General features: G+C 41.0%; 1 protein-coding gene across 2 annotated transcripts in view; it reads left to right on the forward strand.

Moving 5' to 3' along the window:
* LOC126874123 (octopamine receptor beta-1R-like) overlaps positions 1-17473 on the forward strand; it is a 46145-nt gene extending 28672 nt beyond the window's left edge. The window contains exons 2-3 of one of the 2 annotated variants that reach the window (XM_050635804.1): positions 8866-9087; positions 16976-17473. In XM_050635804.1, the coding sequence (XP_050491761.1) occupies positions 8866-9087; positions 16976-17282 (529 nt within the window). In that variant the 3' untranslated portion in view covers positions 17283-17473. The remainder of the gene's footprint in view (positions 1-8865; positions 9088-16975) is intronic. The other variant, XM_050635805.1, reaches the window with a different exon arrangement.
* Positions 17474-19112: the final 1639 nt, after the last annotated feature.

Here is a 19112-nt window from a genome sequence, read left to right on the forward strand (position 1 = left end):
TCTTAACAACGTCGACGGAAGGGGTAGGGGCGATTTAATCCGTAATAAAAATGCAATTCGATTTCTTTCTCGATAGCTGGACTAAAACGATAACGAACACCGGGGAAGATCCGAGCGTTTCCACCTCGATCGTAATATTTTTGTCCGGTACGGTGACCGACGATTCACGATCCCCGTGATGAAACAGGAAAACGCTTTCAGCTTGAGCCAATCGGAGGATACGAACCGTGCATACGTTTCGACGCCTTCTTACACAATAGAATTCATCGCAAAGCGGTTGCTCGATCGGACTGTTTCTTTCTTTTTGGCTCGTATTAGATTACCTATCGAAAAATCGAATGCCTTTTTTTTAACGGTGTCGGCTATGTTTATGGAGGATGGATACAACAGGGCAGAGGTTAGATTCGTATTTCGGAATCTTATTACGTATTAGTTTGGGGCGCGAAGGATCCAAGTTGAATATTTTCAAATTCCTATGAGATGCGTATACGATAAGGGATAAGGGTTCACGCAGAACGAGTATAACGGAACGGGCGTTCGAATCAGTCTGCGAATAGCGTAGAAAATTTATGTTTTAGAACGTAAGAGTGCGTGGGAAAAAGGAAAAGCACAGCGAGAAAGACTCGAGTTGAATATTCTTCGATTTTTATGAGAGAGAGAGAGAGGCGCGTGTAACAACAAGCGGATAACGGATGTTATCTTTGTATCGCGGATTTGCAAGTCACCATAACTTATTACCATAAAAGAGCTGAAATTAATGCAACTTCTGGTTCAACATCCGAACGAATCGACCGAATTTATTTTTTATCCGACCAGAAACGTATGCCTGTGACGACGTAGTGTTTCTCTGTTACGCTATAGTACGTCAAACTTATATTACATGTATCAAGTTTCTTCGACGAGCGAAAGAAAGTGTTTCATAGAGAATGAAGGATAAAGTCGCATATATAAACATTTCGTTCGTCTTAGAATCTTACGAATGAAAAAATAGACGCGACAGGGATCCTATCGAGTAGATATATGGTAGTCGAACAGTTCTGCACGATTTCAAACAGTTCCTACCGTTAATGTACACGCATAATAACTAACACGATAAGAAAAGAAACCGCAGTAGGAAAAGATTCAAACTTAAAAACCTGTTTACGTATACGCGACATTTCCTAGAGCTTCGATCGTGAATATTCGACTAAAAGAAAGCGGAAAGTAAATGAAAAGTTGGAAAGCCTTGTCAAAAAGGATGCTTTTATTACCCCGTTACTTCAGGATACTAATCAGAAGCAGGAAAACCCGGTATTCAAAGCAATTACCCTAGTGGGCTATATTCTTAAGCTGACCGAATGTCGGGGCAGCTCTCTTACTCTCAACTTTGGCTATCCAATTGTGGCCTCGATCCAAAGGATTATTACTTACTTCGTTGCTCTCGTTTCTCCGCCTTTTCCACTACCTTCGCTGCCTCCACTGCCTCCATTGCCTCCATTGCCTCCGATGATCGTCCTAGTTTGCAAAGACGTATGCAGCAGACACTCGCAGATCGAATAAATTGCGTTTCCGTAACGCTTGAGTATCGATGGATCGGCCGCTGGCTGTACCTTCCCAGTCCATTGGGAATCCGTTGCGACATCGATCAACTCGGAGATATTTGCAAATTGTTTCTTTCAAGCGTATATCTTTCGTAAGCGTAATTAAAAGTGTTTAAACGAACTTTATACCGACCAATTTCCTTCGTATAAGAGAATTTCTTCAGAACAATAAGAATGTCGTTGGATCGGAGAAAATATAGAGCGACGGTACATTTCTACCAGTATAATTGACACGTCGTGGATAGGACAATTATTTCGAATTTACGAGTTTGTTTCTTCGAACGGCAGGTGCTTTGCTCGGAACATTCTGCAGGGAAACGAGGCAATAATAGGATAGGTCGTAGGATATGTTGCGTAGAGAGCAAGTCTCCGGCAGATTTCTGTTGGATTTTTTATGTTTCTACCTACGGTTGCCCGTCGTCTGAAAGCATCTGCGATGGGTAAGGGATTCCGTGCAGCATTCGCGCGGTAAATCTATCTATAAACTTGGTACATCGTAAAATACAGACATCATAAAATCTTAAACCGTTAACGCATTTTTAGAAGATTTATGGATATCGCATTTCAAGCGTGACACATTGGAAATTTTAATTCTACTGTTTGCACCTTGAATATTTTGAATTGATTTATCGTAATCATAGATTAGAGTGGCTCGAAGGGACGATAGCGATAAAAATTGGGAATCAGGGAAAAAGCTTGGGTCTATCTTCGAAGCTTCGAAACTCCCAACTTCTCGATCACAGTATCTAGCTTTCGTTTGAAAAATTCGAAAAGTTAATCTTTTCTTATCAAAATTTCGAATCGACGCAGCTCCATGCTACGATATAAAGTATAATCAGTCGGACTTTACGAGAGCTACCAAAGCCCTGCGGATCTTTCGTAGCCGAGGTGCTAATTGAGTTTGAAAGTACCAACCGTTCGAAAGCTTCCAGGCAACGTGCTCAACCGACTTGGAAACTTTTCCCTCTTGGCTATCGATCGACCCTGCTTCGAAAATTCATCGAAGCTTACGCGTAGAACGCTAATCAAACTGCCCTTAAAAATGTCGAGTGTACCCGGGAACTTGGGCAGTTGGTTTAACTTTGGAAAGTTAGTAGTTATATGGCACCCTTGGGCTTTCTGGTAATCGGTAGACCACGGATATTTATCGCGAATTTTTTATCTTATTTAAATCTAGTTAAAATATTTCCATCAGATATCGTAATAAGTCTTGCAAATATTTCTTCTATATTTTGCCGATATTCTTTTGCAAGCAACAAGGATACTACTATATAACCTGAGATTGCTCAGATTCGTTTCGTGGAAACAAGCCGTACACGTATATTTCGAAGGAAATATTCCTGTATTTCATTGCTTCGGAACAAGGTTAAGACTGCGATGGTGGCACGTAAAGTATGAGAAAAAGTTTGCTCAAAGAATTCAACGTTTCTGCTCGACCTGTTAATTAATTTCGATTAACGCAGAAAAGTAGCAACTCGTAGCGATTCGTAACGTTGATGGAATTAGTTTGAAAAGTTTCGCCGGTAATTTAACGAGTTTTACCATAGCGAGCATCAAAAATTCACCAGGTAACTTGTTTGACTTGAAAAGTTCAAGAGTGCTTCTCTCGAGGCAAACGATTCTTTCCTCTTTTTCCTCTTGGCTTTCCTGATACAAGGCACTGCTGTCGTTTTTACTTTCGTCCTCCACGAACATCGATCGGCATCCGTTTCTTTTCAGAGAAAATCCTGAAAAACCAGCGACATTGCCATTACATTGCCGATATAGTAACCACATTATCATTCTCACGATCTGTCTTAATCTTGTAATGTTATAACCGAAAATCACGAAACTATGTATAATCTTACGATAATCGTACGAAAGAAAACTGCATTTACCACCTTATATAAAGTATCATTGTTCCGAGCAAAATGTTTAAAGGTTAAAAACATCGAAACGTTAAAAATATATATTCCTTGAAATTGTTTCTCCGTTTTCCGGCTTACGTGTTTACGCTTAACTCGGACGTAAGGAAGAGGATGGTCGATGAGTTGATCCGGATCGTGAACCGTCGTTACGTTTCAGCAAGCCGAAAATTCTATCTTCAAGCGATTCTTCGTGTCGTCGGATCTTATTTCTTTCACGAAAGTACGATAATATTCCCGTCGCGTCGCCAAGATTTCGTCAAAGTCTAACTCGCAAAGTCTAAACTCGCAAAATAGTTTTCTAGCCTATCGTACGAAAAGACGTTTTAAAGAATTTTTATACTTTTTTTTTTTTATCAATCCACGATGTGCAAATCTCGCAGTTAGCTACATCGCTCGAATTTAACAACGATTCGCTTTGTTTCACTGTATTTTACTTACGATTTCGTTTCGAAGGTTTGAAATAAAATAGCAAATAATCTTAGACTTTATAAAGTTTTAATTAGTTTATAAAGGCTTAATTAGTCTCGAATAATAAACGTATTATAGGCCTCAAATATGTACTGAAATAATTCCCGAAGAAAGCATTTTCTTGTTTGAATAAACTAACACACATCCTTCTTTATATGGTTCACTTTATTAAATAACGCCCACGCCTGCATGATTATTAATTGGACGATGATTGGTCGGTATTACACGATCCACTCCACGAAATAAAGTTAATTGCTCGTTAGATGGAGAAAAGTCCGATCGAATCGAACAACTGGAAATTCCTCTGGAAAATATATGGACCGACGGAAGCGTAAAATTCCAAACGTATCGACGTTTATTATACAGAAAGCTAATACCAATGCAAAGAAATTACTCGCAGATTCCAACGACTCTTACTTTGATCGAGATTCTTCGCTTTCAAGCATTCGCTACGACAATTCGTCGTAGCAGGAAATTTTCAAAATGTCCTCAAGTAAAAGATAGAGGATAAGAACCATCGCATTCTATCGATCGGTGAACTGTGTAACTTTCATATAATAATTACGCCGGTACTCGTTTCGCACGATCGAAATCGAGTGGAAAACACGATCGAGTTTTCAACGTTTAACTCGAGACAGAGAAGACAGTGGGTTATCGATTTGAAAATGAATATCAGCTGTTCGCTATGATAACGAATAATTGGCGAAGTCAAGGTTGCGCTATATAAAGGACGGATCCGTGCATTTATAGGATAATCGAGAATACTTGAGTAAAAATGCATTGTGCCGGCATAGTGGTCGATATACGCCACTCGAACGGTTTCTCGGATAACGTTGGAAATTCACCGCATTCTGTAAATTTTCGATAGGATCGGCGAACTGGGTAACCGTAAGCTCTCCAGACATTTTATTTATGCATTCGGGCATTAATTCGACTTCGTTCGTTAGAACCGAAGTGGTTATTCCTCTGAACACTGTCGCGCTAGCGTCATTAAAATTAATCTTATCTACTTGTAATAGCGTGTCATATAATTTTCACATATACTTAAACTCGACACTAATTTTCTGCCATTACATTTTCGCATAAATAAATTCACCTATGTCCATCGATACGTCTAAATCAATTACTTCAATTGCATTAAAAAATATTTAAACGTTCCAATGTTTTGACCACGAATAAAATCGAGGAGAAAAGTTTTCAACGAGATCCAAGTACTCGAACGTTTTGAAAAACAGTTTTCTCGAAACTATCTTTACGTTTTGCTGGGCGTTGCGCGTTCTTTTCTAAAAGAATGCTTCGATTTAAAAACCTAGAACCCTAAACAGATAAAAAGGTATCTCGGAATCACGTTGTTTCTATCGTCATTTTATGCCATTCATTCGGCAGAAGTGTTTGCGAATGATTCGATCGCAGCTATATCTATGCGACGCGAGTGCAGGGGGAAAGAATGGACCAGAGATCGATCGGCGCGTAAACATCGAGTAGTACGAGCCAGTTTATAGTCGGACGGTACGGCCATGATTTGTAAATTAAACGCGAGAATTTTCTATCCTATTTCCGATTTTCCTTCCTATCCTTTCCTTTCCTTTCCTTCCTTTCGACGATCGTCGAATCGTTTTACGTATAAACGAGAAGAAACTTTCGATATTTTTCATGGAATCACTCGTGATATTATAGATTTGGTTGCCTAATAAAACGTATCTGATCGTGAGCGACGATAAAAGATTCGTCTCGACCTTTTTATCCCAAAACTTAACATAAAAGCATAAATACCTAATAAGTGCGATACAGTCTATCGACTATCGACGAAACGATGATACGCACGCTCCAGATTATTACAACTATGTAATCACGCTTGGTTTTCTATAACGCAACGGTATTCTATAAATTGTATAAACGAGCTAAGACTTTTATTTTACCATCTCGATGCACGGCCGACACGATGCAAGAGAAAGCAATTTTTCCATCTTCGTGGAACACTTTGCGTTTTTAACGCAGTAACTCGATTATTTCCGCCACGAGGCGACGGAGGCAGCCCTTATCTACGGGAAAAATGGAGAATAACGCAATTAAGAACGAACCTACTTCCTCTGCCATGCTAAATCCATAAAAATGCAAATATTTACATTTTCATTCTGTCATCAAATGAAATTAATCATAAAATACGAACGAAATAGAGAGAAGAAAGTTTTTTGGCCTATTTTTATCTAAATTATAATGCGCACCGTGTAATACGTATACCGTGTCATCTACGTTGTCGCTTCGAATTGATAACGAACGAAGGAAGAGGAATAATCTAATTGCAGATCTATCAACGTTAAATAACGAACGTTATATTAACGATTAATAACATCGATTGACCTATTTCACACGAATAACTCGATATAATTACTACCGTCGTTATTACGTTTGATTCGCGATGCTGCCACTTCAAACAGGATACGATTCACCGGCAAACTAATTACTCCACTGTTTCCTATACCTTGTAAAAAGAAGAAGGTGATGAAAGAAAAAGGAGGAAGAAAAAAAGAGAAACTCATTGCGTTATGTCACCTTTGACGAAGAAAAACGAGATGAAACGCCAAGAACCATCGAGAACGCAATCATGGCAACTTTTATTAGGATCTTGGAAGATTACTTTCAGATCTCGATTGGAAACTTTCGCCTTTCATCCGAATCTTTTCTCGATTTCCCTTGCCACGTGGATTGGCTCGCCAGCAACACGCTTTTCCATAGATGCTCTTGGAAAAAAGTTTCAAGCCGGAGAAACAGTATCGAATTAACTGGCGATTCCTGGACCATCGACCGACGTCTTTCCAACGAGGATCGGAACTATGCTTCGAAGTTGATCGGATCGGCGTTCGATCGAATCGCGATTATTCGAATTTTTAGTACGCCGATGAAACTTTTATCGTTTTGGTATCAGCTATCGAAACTAGCACGAAGGAGAACTTGCGAACGAAAAATTCTTCCAAGACGTTCGACGGTATCTCTCGACGAATAACAATGTCAGCAACAACGTTACCAGCTCGATTTGCTCGAAACAAGCTGTGCCGGGTAGTTGAAAAAAATAAGCGTAAAGATGAGAAAGCGACAGTGGTCGAGCTTATCGAAATTCTTGGAATTCTTCGAACAAACGTCCGTGAATATATCCGCTAGGAAAATGTTAGCTTACTTTAAGAAGCCTTCTTATCCGATTAAGCGCCGATTACTTAAAATAATATCTTATTACAAATACTACAAATTTTATTACAAATTTTTCCAACAAATGTTTCCAGCGCAAGAGTAACTAAGCTTTTGCTAATTGCCACTGTACGTCAAATTCGGATTTTATCCGAAAACTAAATCATCGACCATTGTACTCGAGTCCTAACGTTTTAGTCTGTCGTCGGAACGAGGTCCATCGGTCGAACGACTCGAAATACGATCGAAAGATTCGTCCTCGACTTTAACGACGTTAAAGTTTACCAGGATCTGCGGTAGCTCAGCCAGGACACAGAGGGCTCTTTGCCGATTGCAATTCCGATTTGCACGCGCCTTTGGCTCTGCATGTTCGAGGATTTCCACGCAGAGCAAAATCAGATCTGTTTGCAAGGCGTAGCGAGTGCTTTGCCGGTCAAAGGAAAAATTAAATCTGCAGCCAGCCTCTCCGACGTCTCTGCTTTCTAATTCCACTTCAAAGGAGCGCCGACCATGTTACTCGAACGAAAAAGCTTTCAGATCGATAGGACGACTTTTATTGTACAAAAGCAAACGCTGTTCTATCGTGTCCGGCCGATCTGATCCCTCGAGATCGCAGATGCGAAGGAAAGATCTTATTTATTCGCGGATGTTCGAGTTTCAGGGGAGAAACGATAATAAAAGTTTCCAGGATTTGCTTTAACGCGATATTCGGGGGTCGCATCTTCCAGCGGCTTTAGTTTTATTGAAAATCATCGATAATCGATCGAATTTTCAGTATTCGCGAATTTTCCAGCAACGTTCGCTTACCAATCAAATCTTCTGATCGAAACTGCACAAAGCTCTAGGAAACTCGTCGTCTTTTCAATATTTTTCTCTCGACTTTGCAAACGTAACGTACAGCGAACTAGCATCGAATTACAACGAAACGATAATTTTATTTATTCGCTTAGAGAAATATTCGTTTAAGAGTATCGTGCGAAAGATCGGTATAAAGTTACCGCGAGTATCTGAATTTTCACTTTGAATATCTGACAGATTTGCGCGCATCGAGCAAGCTTTCGTTTTTCGTTGTGGAAATAATTGTCGAAACGCGTTAGAATGTTAGAGGAAGATCGATCGAGGAAGAAGCGCGATCGAGAAACGATGGCGCGGAGAGAAAAAGTAGTGGAGCAGCGGAAACAATGCGCGTCAGTGACAATGGAACGTCTATAGACGGACGCGCTTCGTATCAGCTGTAACGGTGCCTATTCTTCTCGGCAACTTCAGATACGCGTATTATCTGGAAAATAGCCCGGCGAAAGTCGCTCGGCCGAGATAATGCCTCAAAAGGACAACACTCGGACGTTTAGCGATATTTTATTTAACGTCTTTTGCCAACAAAATACCATATTCGTAGCTAGGAAATTGCAAATACGTACAATTACGTTTTCGATGTACGGTAGACGACGAAGGTGTTTGAACACTTGTGCAAACCATTCACGAATATTAGGAATATTACGCGTGTTATATAAAACACGTTTGAAAATTTCATCAGGATTATAGCGATTATATGAGTAAGCCTTGAAACGAGTCTAAAGATGTATACATAAGCTACGAGGAGTCTATTTTTATTCAGAGGGAATACTTTTAACGCTTAAAATAGCTACGCATTGTTCCCTTATTTTATTTTCCAGAATTGCGATACTTGCGTATCAACAGAAATATGAAGTTGGGACGTTTGGTTGCAGGAGCAAAGTGGCGGCAGCGCTCTTAAACAAACATCTGCAGATCAATGGGATTTCGGCCGGTTTGACCACGCTGCCAACTGTGGATCAATCGTCGCCGGATCCACAACCAGAAGATCCACCGATCACCAGCAGCAGCAAAATGAGAAGGGAACGAAAGGCAGCGAGAACGTTGGGAATCATCGTGTCAGCGTTTCTGGCTTGTTGGCTTCCCTTCTTCCTCTGGTAAATTTCTCGTTCTTCCCTCGCGCCATTGTCGAAAATTATATTCGCGTCGTTACAAGCGTTACGATCGAGTTACATTCTTACCAAAGACGTGTTACGATGAAACGCCAGACACCCATATCCCATCCAACAACACCTTCTCTAACTTTTCCATACTTTTCAAGCGGCAGAAACCCTGATTCTGTCCACCAGCGGTTTCCTTGCTATTCCTTACTATTCCTTATTATTCCTTATTATTCCTTATTATTCCTGATCCAGTCAAGTTCGTTTTAACGAGATCCAAGGAAACACGATCCAAGTTAAGCCGACTTCCTGCTAATTGGCAAAACTCATTCGAATATATTAAGACGAGCATTAAACGTCCGCGTGGTCTAAAAGGACTTTGAAACTACGATAGCTCCATCGAATTAACCGGAATACGATTACGATCGCGATCAATTATATCTTTTCCCTTTTTCCTTCCTACGGTTCTAAATTTTTCTTCGATCGAGCAAACGAAAAAAAAAAAAAGGAAGGAGAAGAAGAAGAAGAAGAAGAAGAAGAGTATGAAGAGGAAGAAGAAAAAGAAAAGGAAGAAGAAGAAGAAGAAGAAGAAGGAGAAGAAGAAGGAGAAAAGAAAGAAAAATCACGATACGATAAGAAAAGTAGGGTACGATGAAAAAATATTCCATTTGAAAGCCGTACGTACCTTCTGAATATAGATGATAAATTCGCGATATCTTGCATAAATCAAATGACATTGCGTTGATTTAACTTAATCGATATTAGTCGACATAATTAACGTTATTAATATTTTTAAATAATCATAAGGCATGATAACGCGACGTCAAGTTTGACGCGTGATCGGTCGACGATGTACCGAACTTTAAATTTATAAAACTCTCGTAAAAGACGCGAAACGTGACTTGTCGCGTTTTTCGTTTACGGCCTTGTGGTTACTGTATAACCTGACGGTTACGTCATTAAAACTATTCCCAGTAAAAGAATATCGAATTAAAAATACGCGGAACACGACCACCGATTGGGGATTTTTCCTCACATCGATTGTACATTTTTGTCTGTAAAAATGAATTTTCCAACTCGCTTGATCAAGATAAATGTTTTTTAAGCGGATGTACCGGATATTTTCTTTTATTTTTATTCGATATTCGAACGACTATGCGTTTTACGATATGAAAATAAAATAATGACTCGTTAAATGGTTAAAAACGAGCGTGTTTCACCGTGTTTCAATAGAATTTTGCAAAAGGTGATATTCATTTAACTTTATTCACAGTCGACTGCGGATGTGCGTGAAATCTTTTGCGCGACAAATTCAGTCTTTGCCCCTTTAATATCACGGTAAAGCTAATCGATATTACGCCCCTCTAATATCGATCGAACAAAATTGGTCTTCGTTAATTTGGAAATGCATTTTTACGCTTGCCAATGCAACACTACTCGAAATACCACAGCTCTCTTACATAACTGAATTAATATTGCTGCTTCAACTTGACAAGTCACACGCGAATTCCACGATACTGAAAGTAAATTCATTGTTAAATTTATTTCTTATATAGACTGGTAATAAACTAAGTACAGTTGCCCGAGTAAATCGTACGAATCTCGTCTCGTTTCACGGATTTTAAAATTCAACATTTTCAAAGAAAGTGCATATAAAGTGTCTGTAATTTACAACTGCCAACTTGCCAATTCGCTGATTTTAATTGATTTTTAATGATTGTAGTATTTAGACAACTCGATAGTTAATTTGCAACTCTCGTCACCACGGATTCAACACTCTCTCTCTCTCTCTCTCTGACGCGGACCACACTCTCTGATTTCTCGATTCACACTCTTTGGCTTCTCCACTGACACTGACTGTTCTAGCATCCCATTGTCTTTTCTCAGGCCTACCACGCACGTGTTCCGCAACCGTTCGTGGCCAGGGTTACGTAGGCCTTTTCTACGAAACTATTCGATCGAAGGATCGACGACGCCTCGGCTCTCGCGACATTGTTTATAGTTTATATATATCTGTTAGGCCTTTTGTCCACGATACTAAACGATGATTGATTGTACGAGAGAACCCAGGCGAAATAAACAAAGCGGATTTTTTCTATATCTAAAGTACAGTATCTTCAATTATATGCATGAAAACACGAATTTGGACATTACTATAACCGTACAAAATGTTTGTGTCCTTTTCCTCCATTTATTTATAATATATTCCAGTAACATCGCGAGACTTTATCATTTCGACTCGTCACCCGCGATAGAAACCTGGATTTCTTTTCTATTTCGCATTGCGCTAGATCGAGTATATTACGAATATTAAATTATTCCAATACTCGTAAACTCTAATATTCTAATATTAACTAACATCTGCATAGTCGCAAGGCGTAATATTCACCGTTTACCCATATTTGATCTGCAATAAACTCGGCGATTAAAAACCGGAAACGATCACCAAAATCGTTTTTACAAGCCAAACTTTCCCGTCTTCTCCTACCCGAAGAATACTGAAGAATCGCGTTTCCTCGGAAATTCTATTCCACCCCTGAACTTTCGCTCGAACGCCCTGAAAACGCTACTTTAAAATAGACCAAGGTAAAAAGTAGGTGCTTGCGATTCAGTGGAATTTCGATGGGCTTGGCCCTCGTTTGCTCGAACGCTTTCGATATTGCGGTGCATCCCAAAATTCCTAAAAGCTTGGTGACGCGACCGCCAGCCGGGGCTTGAGAAAGGCACTGGCAGCACCCGATCGATAACGTCTCCAGCGTAAAAGAATCTCAATTAGTTCGCACACGGCGTTTCCTACTCGTTCCTAAACCGAGAACGAACACTTTCGAGTAGATTCGAACTTGTGTTCTACGAGTACTCGAAGAAACGAAGAAAGTACTGCCAAATACTTCTATACTTGACGCGTTAATTTAACTATTTACAGTAAAACTGGACGGAATCGAATTACATCGGATAGTCGAACGACTAAAACTGTGCGTCTCGATCTTCTTCTTCGTCTTCTCATCTATCCTCCCAATCCTCCCGAAGTGACGAATTACCAAATTTCTTTTTCCAATTACCAATTCACCGGTCGTTTCCGTTGTTACGAACGCTTCTGATTCGCCACCTATCGCTGTTTTCGCTGCTCTTCCATTTCCCTTTAATTCTTTCGATAATTTCTTCCTTACTTACGTGTATATATATATCTATATATATACACACACAGAGAGCATAATACGGTTAAGTAGGTATATCTGGAATATTTGGTTTTTTTTCGCTCTCGGATATCGCTGGAATAAGAGGTGTCCGAAATGGCAAAGTTTCGCGGTAACGTTTTTACCTCGCTGGTAATTAGGAAACTAATTTACGCAACGAAGATTCTAATGTCCAGTAGTCCAGGTAGTGTTTCTCACGACCACTTTGCCAGCCTGACTACGACGCTATCCTCTCATCGCCTAGAACGGTCAGTATCCTAGACCACGTACGATACACGCACGTATATCGCCGTCGAATTCTCGGCCCAAGAACCGTCGCGTCAACCGCCGTGCGTACGTCACGAATAATTTCTCCAGCACGCATACCGGCCACGTTTCGACACAACGCCGGAAATGTCGCAGCGATGCTGACAAATGTATTCTGGCCTGTTATCCACGGCACGTACCAGCCGCCAGATCTGCCGGTCCCTTTGTTTATCGAATTTTCATTCGAAAGCTCTATTGTTATGCGCGTTCCCGTTCTTCGTGCCACTGTTCGAGCTCTCTTCGGATTTGTCAGAGTGTAGCTTTCAACCGGAGAGAGGCGGTTTTTATCCCGTCGTTGTTTTTGCGTGATCTCGACGCAACGGCTTGTACTTTGTCTTTTTCCCTGTGTAATTGAAAAACAAACGTCAGAAAGAAAAAGACGATACGTAGCACAATTGGCAATAAATATTCACGATAGACTCAGCTTCCAAGTGGCAGCTACTTCAGCTCGGATAATGTGTTTTTAACCTTTCTATCGGTTTCGCGAGTTATTCTTACATTCTGCGATCAAAGTGGTAATTCGTGTTCTCGAATTGTTCCCAATGAATACTCGATTTCAGATTCGATCGGTTCGATGTCCTCGACAAATTCGCCAGATCTAATACGGTCGTATCACTGGCAACCTCTTAAAAATACTATAGTACCATATACCATGATACTTAGTTTTAGCGCACTTGCTGGTCACATTACATTGGCGAGTTAACAGTAGCTATTTACTACGAGCAATCGTATATTACTATTTAAGGAAACACATACGAACTGCTTCTTTTTCTTCCAAATAAAAACATATATCGAAATACTAATAATAATCACTTCCTCGATCTTCCTTAATCAAGATAAATCGATCACTCGGATACGAAATGAAAGCGACATATCGTCCCGTCGCTAATTGTTCGATGAATCATGCGGATCTTACTTGATTATCGAGAAACGCTATAGCAGGTATCGCACCTATCGAAAGAAATAATAGAAACGACTCGAGCAACGCAACAAGTGACTGCGATAAAATTAGATAAAGTTCATTCGATCGCAAGAAAAAGTATTGGGTTGACGACTAAGTGATTTTGTCAATACCAATTAATAACAAAAGCCGCGATCGCTTAGTTGCCAGCCCAATAAAATTCCTATTTTCACCAACTTTGCCAAATGGACGATAAATTGGCAAATACTCGAAGACGTAGACGAAGAAGTTAATTATATCAAATAATTGTACAGAATAAATCTATTCCGCGGTTTCAACTATTTCCAAGAATTGCTGGAATCGCAAACAAGCGATTTTCCGGCCCATGCGACCATTTTCTTCCTACGAATCGCAATTTCCACGGCAAACGTTCATTTCCCCGGTGTTTTCAGCTGTCTCGTCGAATCGACGAAAGTTATCGCGTTGGTTTCTTGTCTGCTTGCCTCCGGCTACGCTCGTCTCGACCCTCTCCGTCCGATTTGTCTCCTACCTATGCAACGTTTTTCTTCGCGCCACTTTGTTTCCAGTTTCTCGCTTCGCCTAATGGAAAACGTTCGTTCTCGTTTCGTGGAAACGACGAAACTTTTTCGTAATCGTCGCCGATAGAAATCAAACGAGATTTAAGCCTGTCTTTTTCGAGAAGAAAATCCACTGCGACGTTCCGCTGGTTTTACACCGTCTTTCGACAAAGAAAACTGTGAATTCGTTTCGAGCGACAATTTCGTATTTCGCGAACGATGCGGCTAGTTTCATCGGCGGTGGAAAGACGCACTCGTGCTCTTTCAGCGTGAATCGTATTTCTACGAATCGTATATTAGCTTAAGGAAAGACGAAAATCGATAATTGCATGCTTTTAGTCAGCCAAGTTAGTTGAAGCTGTTTATCGAGCAGGAAACGAAATTCTTCGATTCTTTTTTATCGATTTTATCGCACACGCGGATTTCATCGACTGCTGCGAAAAATGGAGAAAAGAAAAAATGGAGCAGCTGCGAGTCGATGTTGCAGCAACTGGAGCGCCAAACTCCGGACATTCGACTCGGGTCCGTTGATTCCTCGACGGTGTCGGGGTAAACGGGTGAAAAGCGTACAGCGGCTGGACGAGTTAATAAAGCGAAACGTACACGGTCTGACAAGTTGGCCGAGTGTTGGCGAAAGTTGGCGAAATCGCGGCATTTTCCCGTCGACCCCGTTCCACGGCAGCAGCGTTCTTTCAGCCTTCTCTCATCCGCGTCCTTTCTCCGCTTCTTTCATCCATCCGCTCCGCTCCACGTCTGCAACCGCGAAATAATTCCGTGCCGCGCCTTTCTTTCCAAAGCTCGACGAGCCCCACGGATTTCTCAGCTGCTCCTCTACGGCCTTTTCATCGGATTTTTACAACTCGACGATTCTTCGTTATCGATCATCAGCGTGCCACGGTTGCGATCGAACGATTCGACGACTCGAATCGCTAAAAATACGATACAACGTAGATAAACGTAATAGTTTGTAATTTATTTACGCGTATTAATTATATCGTGTTTGCGCGTGGTTGAAGCCCTCGATCAAAAACCCTAAGCCGTCGTTTCGAAATCAGAAGGCTTTCGATACAGTTCTTCCTTTTTTACAGCACGATGACTTAAACGTGGATGCTCGCGTAGATTTAGACTTTTAAGGCAATAAAGAAGTATATAAACGAATACAAATACTTTGCTTTAAATATCATTTGCAGAGTAATAAATAATCCATCTTCTTGCCACATATGCAGATCGATAAGGCGGCGATTTCGTCGAAGCATCGAACAAGGTGCTCGAAGATCTTGTTACTGGGGCTACGAAGGCTTGTTACTGAGAAAGCGAGCACTCGACGAATAGAATCGAAAGAAAAAGGAAGAAAGGGGATGAAAAGCTGACGATTCCGAGAGATTGGAAAAGTTCTTGAAGCTCTCTCTCTCGTAGAGCCTCATTGGGTGTCACGGAGAAGAAGTCGTTTAACGAGCAAATCTTTTTTTCTTCGCTGACTAAAAGAAACCCCGAAGCATAAAAGCCATCCCCCTCGAATGTGCATCGAGATCGCTAGAAGTATCTCACTTTGAATTCAAATTACGGCTGATATCGAACGCGCTCGAAAATTCCCAGCCGAAATCGATATGCCAGTTTATCCGTATTTCCTATAATTTTGCTTATATTTTGTAAACAAGCGAAAATGCTTACGCGACTAAACTACGTCTCCAACCAAGCCAAGCAGATTCGATCGGTCGTAACATTTCCATGCGCGCTTGGTTGCTCTTGCACTCGTAAGATCGATACATCAATCGTGTGCACCACCTTAGCTACAGTCCGAGTTAAAATTAAACAACAAAGGGTGAAGGTCAATTGTTTTTCCAAGCAACTGGTCGGACTTTTCCCTAGGAGAGAATCGAACCGAGCTCGCGTTCACTGTCTGTGCATGTTAACGGTCTAATCGTCTGGAAACTTTTCCTTTCTCTACGCTTTCTCGTCATAGCCGTTGTTATTGGCTCTTTCTCTCCCCTTATCATCACGTAATCTATGACATAACGCCGACTGAAAGCCAAGGATGGTTACGTATGTACGCCTATTGTGTCTATTCGTCATATTCATTCAAACAAGATAAACGCAGAAACGTTCGTTTATTTTACTAACCCTTACGAGTTCCAATATCCTATAGATTACCATGTTCATTGTGTTTCTTACTTTGCGTTGCTCGTTTTACGAAAGTGTAAACAATTTCTTCCTAACGATAACGCTTAACCGTGCGACAGATTTTTAACCAAAAACAGGGTCATCCTTTTTCTTTTCTAAATTCCATGCCGTTTTCTCTCTCTCTCTCTCTCTCTCTCTCTCTTTATGAAACAGAAAATTATATCGATACGCGACAAAAGCAAAGATACTGCAGAAAATGACACGTTCGTCCCACTCGTCGATATAATTCAAAAGTAACAAACGAACGAAAAGAAGGAAGAAAATAACATCAACACGAATTTACAGAAGATTGCACCGAGGTGCGATTCAACGAGGACGAATGAAACGTAGCTTCTCGTAAATTTTAACTTGGTTGAGTAATCAAAACCCTCTGCCGAGTCTGTGCAGACACACTCGTGTGTGGCACGTTTAAAAAGAACGCGACTGTGACGAGCGACTACGCCCGAGAGAAAAACTTTCGCGAACATGCAAACCGTCTCGGCTCTTATATTCCGGCTATTCCATCGATCTAGACGTCTGGCGAATTCGCAAGAAGATCGAGACAATAAAGTCACAGGGACGACGAATTTCGAAAAAATGAGAAAGAAAATTCCACGTTTTGCCTCTTTTCCATCTTCCTCGTATTTGTAAAGATACAACATTACCCTCCGTATCTCGTATTTCGTTTCTCGGCAAGTAAAACTCTGCAAAAACGCGTAATTATTCGTTTTTTCTTTTGTTAACAGGTACGTCATCACGTCTCTGTGCGACAGCTGCGAAAGCAGCGATTCGGTGGTTGCAGCGGTGTTTTGGGTGGGTTACTTTAACAGCGCGCTGAATCCGCTCATCTACGCCTACTTCAACCGGGATTTCCGGGCCGCCTTCAGGAAGACCCTCGAAAGCTGTTGCGTGGCGATCGGGCCGGTTCGCGATCTGCGCCAAGCCCATCGGAAGCAGGATCTGGTGCACAGTAACGCGTCTTCGGAACTACACGTTAACAATCAGCTGAGAGCCAGCGAGATGACCAATGTGCACATCGAGGCGTGCATTTGATTTTCCAACCGTTCCTCCAACGTTCGTGTCTCAACGATCTCCTGAACTGGAAAAAATCGTTTCGAATCCGACCTATTTTCGACTGAAACGCCGATCGTGCCAATCACCAGCCACGACAGCCGAGTAGCAGCATCTCGCTGGCCAATTAACACGACCAGCACGCGACGCTCGTTCGCCGATTAAACGATGGAAGAACGGTCGGCGAAGCTCGAGCGCGTACCTTGATCCGCCGATCGATAGAGAAGCGCCAGTCTAGAGATAACTTTTTAGCGTAAATCTGGGAAATTCGGTGTATCGTAGTGGATTTTGAAAACGTTTCTATGTTACGAGCCTATTTTCAAGAACGGAAAAGGCTACTAGGAGATTTATACCGTCGATACGTCGTGATCAAAGTTTCCACTCCGATCAAAGATCGCTCGAACACCGTGTTAGACATACTGCTACGTTTTCTTCGCGTTTTAGTTGGGCTTCAGGGTGCCGTGGACACGAGTAAAACCGAACGCTATTATGCCAGAGTACGAAAGACGGAATATTTGAAATAAATCTATTTCTAACCTGGAAACGGCACGTAAAGGTGCAAGTGGTGGAAATGGTTTGCCAATCTGTTCGATTTTCTATCGTTATTCGCAGTAATAAGTGAAATATCGTTATCGAGAAGTTAACTACGAACGAAGAAGCGTCCTGAAAGGAAATCTTCAATGCGGTCAACCTATTTTAACCTATTTTAAGACACACTGTCGTCTATTTCCACCGTGTGGCGGTTTATCAAGTCCATAAATAAGGCTGCTGCCCCCGAGCAGATGGATGATCTGATTTCAGTAATACTTTAAGATTGGCCCGATAGATAGAGGCCGTGCGAGTTCGTTCTCGCTTCGTTCCACTTTCTCCGACGAATTTTATCGAGTCACTTGCTTCTTTTCAGCCAGAGTTTCCTACTTCTAGATGTGAAATTTCGACGAAAAATCAAAGTTCTTGTACAAAAGTTTTTGTTCACAGACGAGCGACCGATGTCGAGTCAGCCAGCGATCGTTAATGGCGCGTGCAAACTACGTTTTAATCTATCGACGAATGTGTGTAAACGGGCATCGTCTTTTTCTGCTTTTAAGCTAAACAACTTTTTCAACCTAAACGAGTAAGTGGTAAAGTTGACGAGTCAATAGGTTGTTTTTGCTTACGGTGAAAAGCATATTTTAATTTATGAAAGAATGGACATGTATGCTGTCGGTCGCGCGATGAATTTCTTAAAGCCAGGCGGAAGCTGGGAATGTCGTCGATGAACGTCGCGTTCGAGCATGAAAATTACCTCGATGCTGACGCCGGCGATCAAAGGATAAACAACGCGCGAGGAACGCGACCAAACTTGAAAGAAACAAAGGTTATTTCGTTCTCCAACGTGGATAAAGATCGGAAAATGACGTTCAATCGTCGTAAATAGCGACTACGTTCGATAAACGATACGTTAATCGTTCAAGTTGGAAAATTTGAGCGTTCTTATCTCTTATAAAAGAAAAAGCTGTTTCTCTTTTTAGTTCCAAGTTCATACCCCAAACTCGAGTCTTGCATATTTTCATTTCTGGCACAAAAGTAATACTACGATGAATTTCTAATAAAAAAAAAAAAAAAAAAAAAAAATGTCCGATATAAGGAAATTCCAAAATTACGTAGTTTGATAAATGTTTAAGTTGTATAAAATTTGCAATGGTTTGAAATAGTCCGTGAGTAGCGTAAATATCTGCTATGAGAACGATTAGACTGTCAACGTAGTACGAATGCATACAGCTGTTACGATCAAATCAGTGTACACTGTGTATACCGTTTCTGTTTCAAAGG

This window comes from Bombus huntii, chromosome 15 (assembly GCF_024542735.1).
Source record: "Bombus huntii isolate Logan2020A chromosome 15, iyBomHunt1.1, whole genome shotgun sequence".
Taxonomy (NCBI): domain Eukaryota; kingdom Metazoa; phylum Arthropoda; class Insecta; order Hymenoptera; family Apidae; genus Bombus; species Bombus huntii.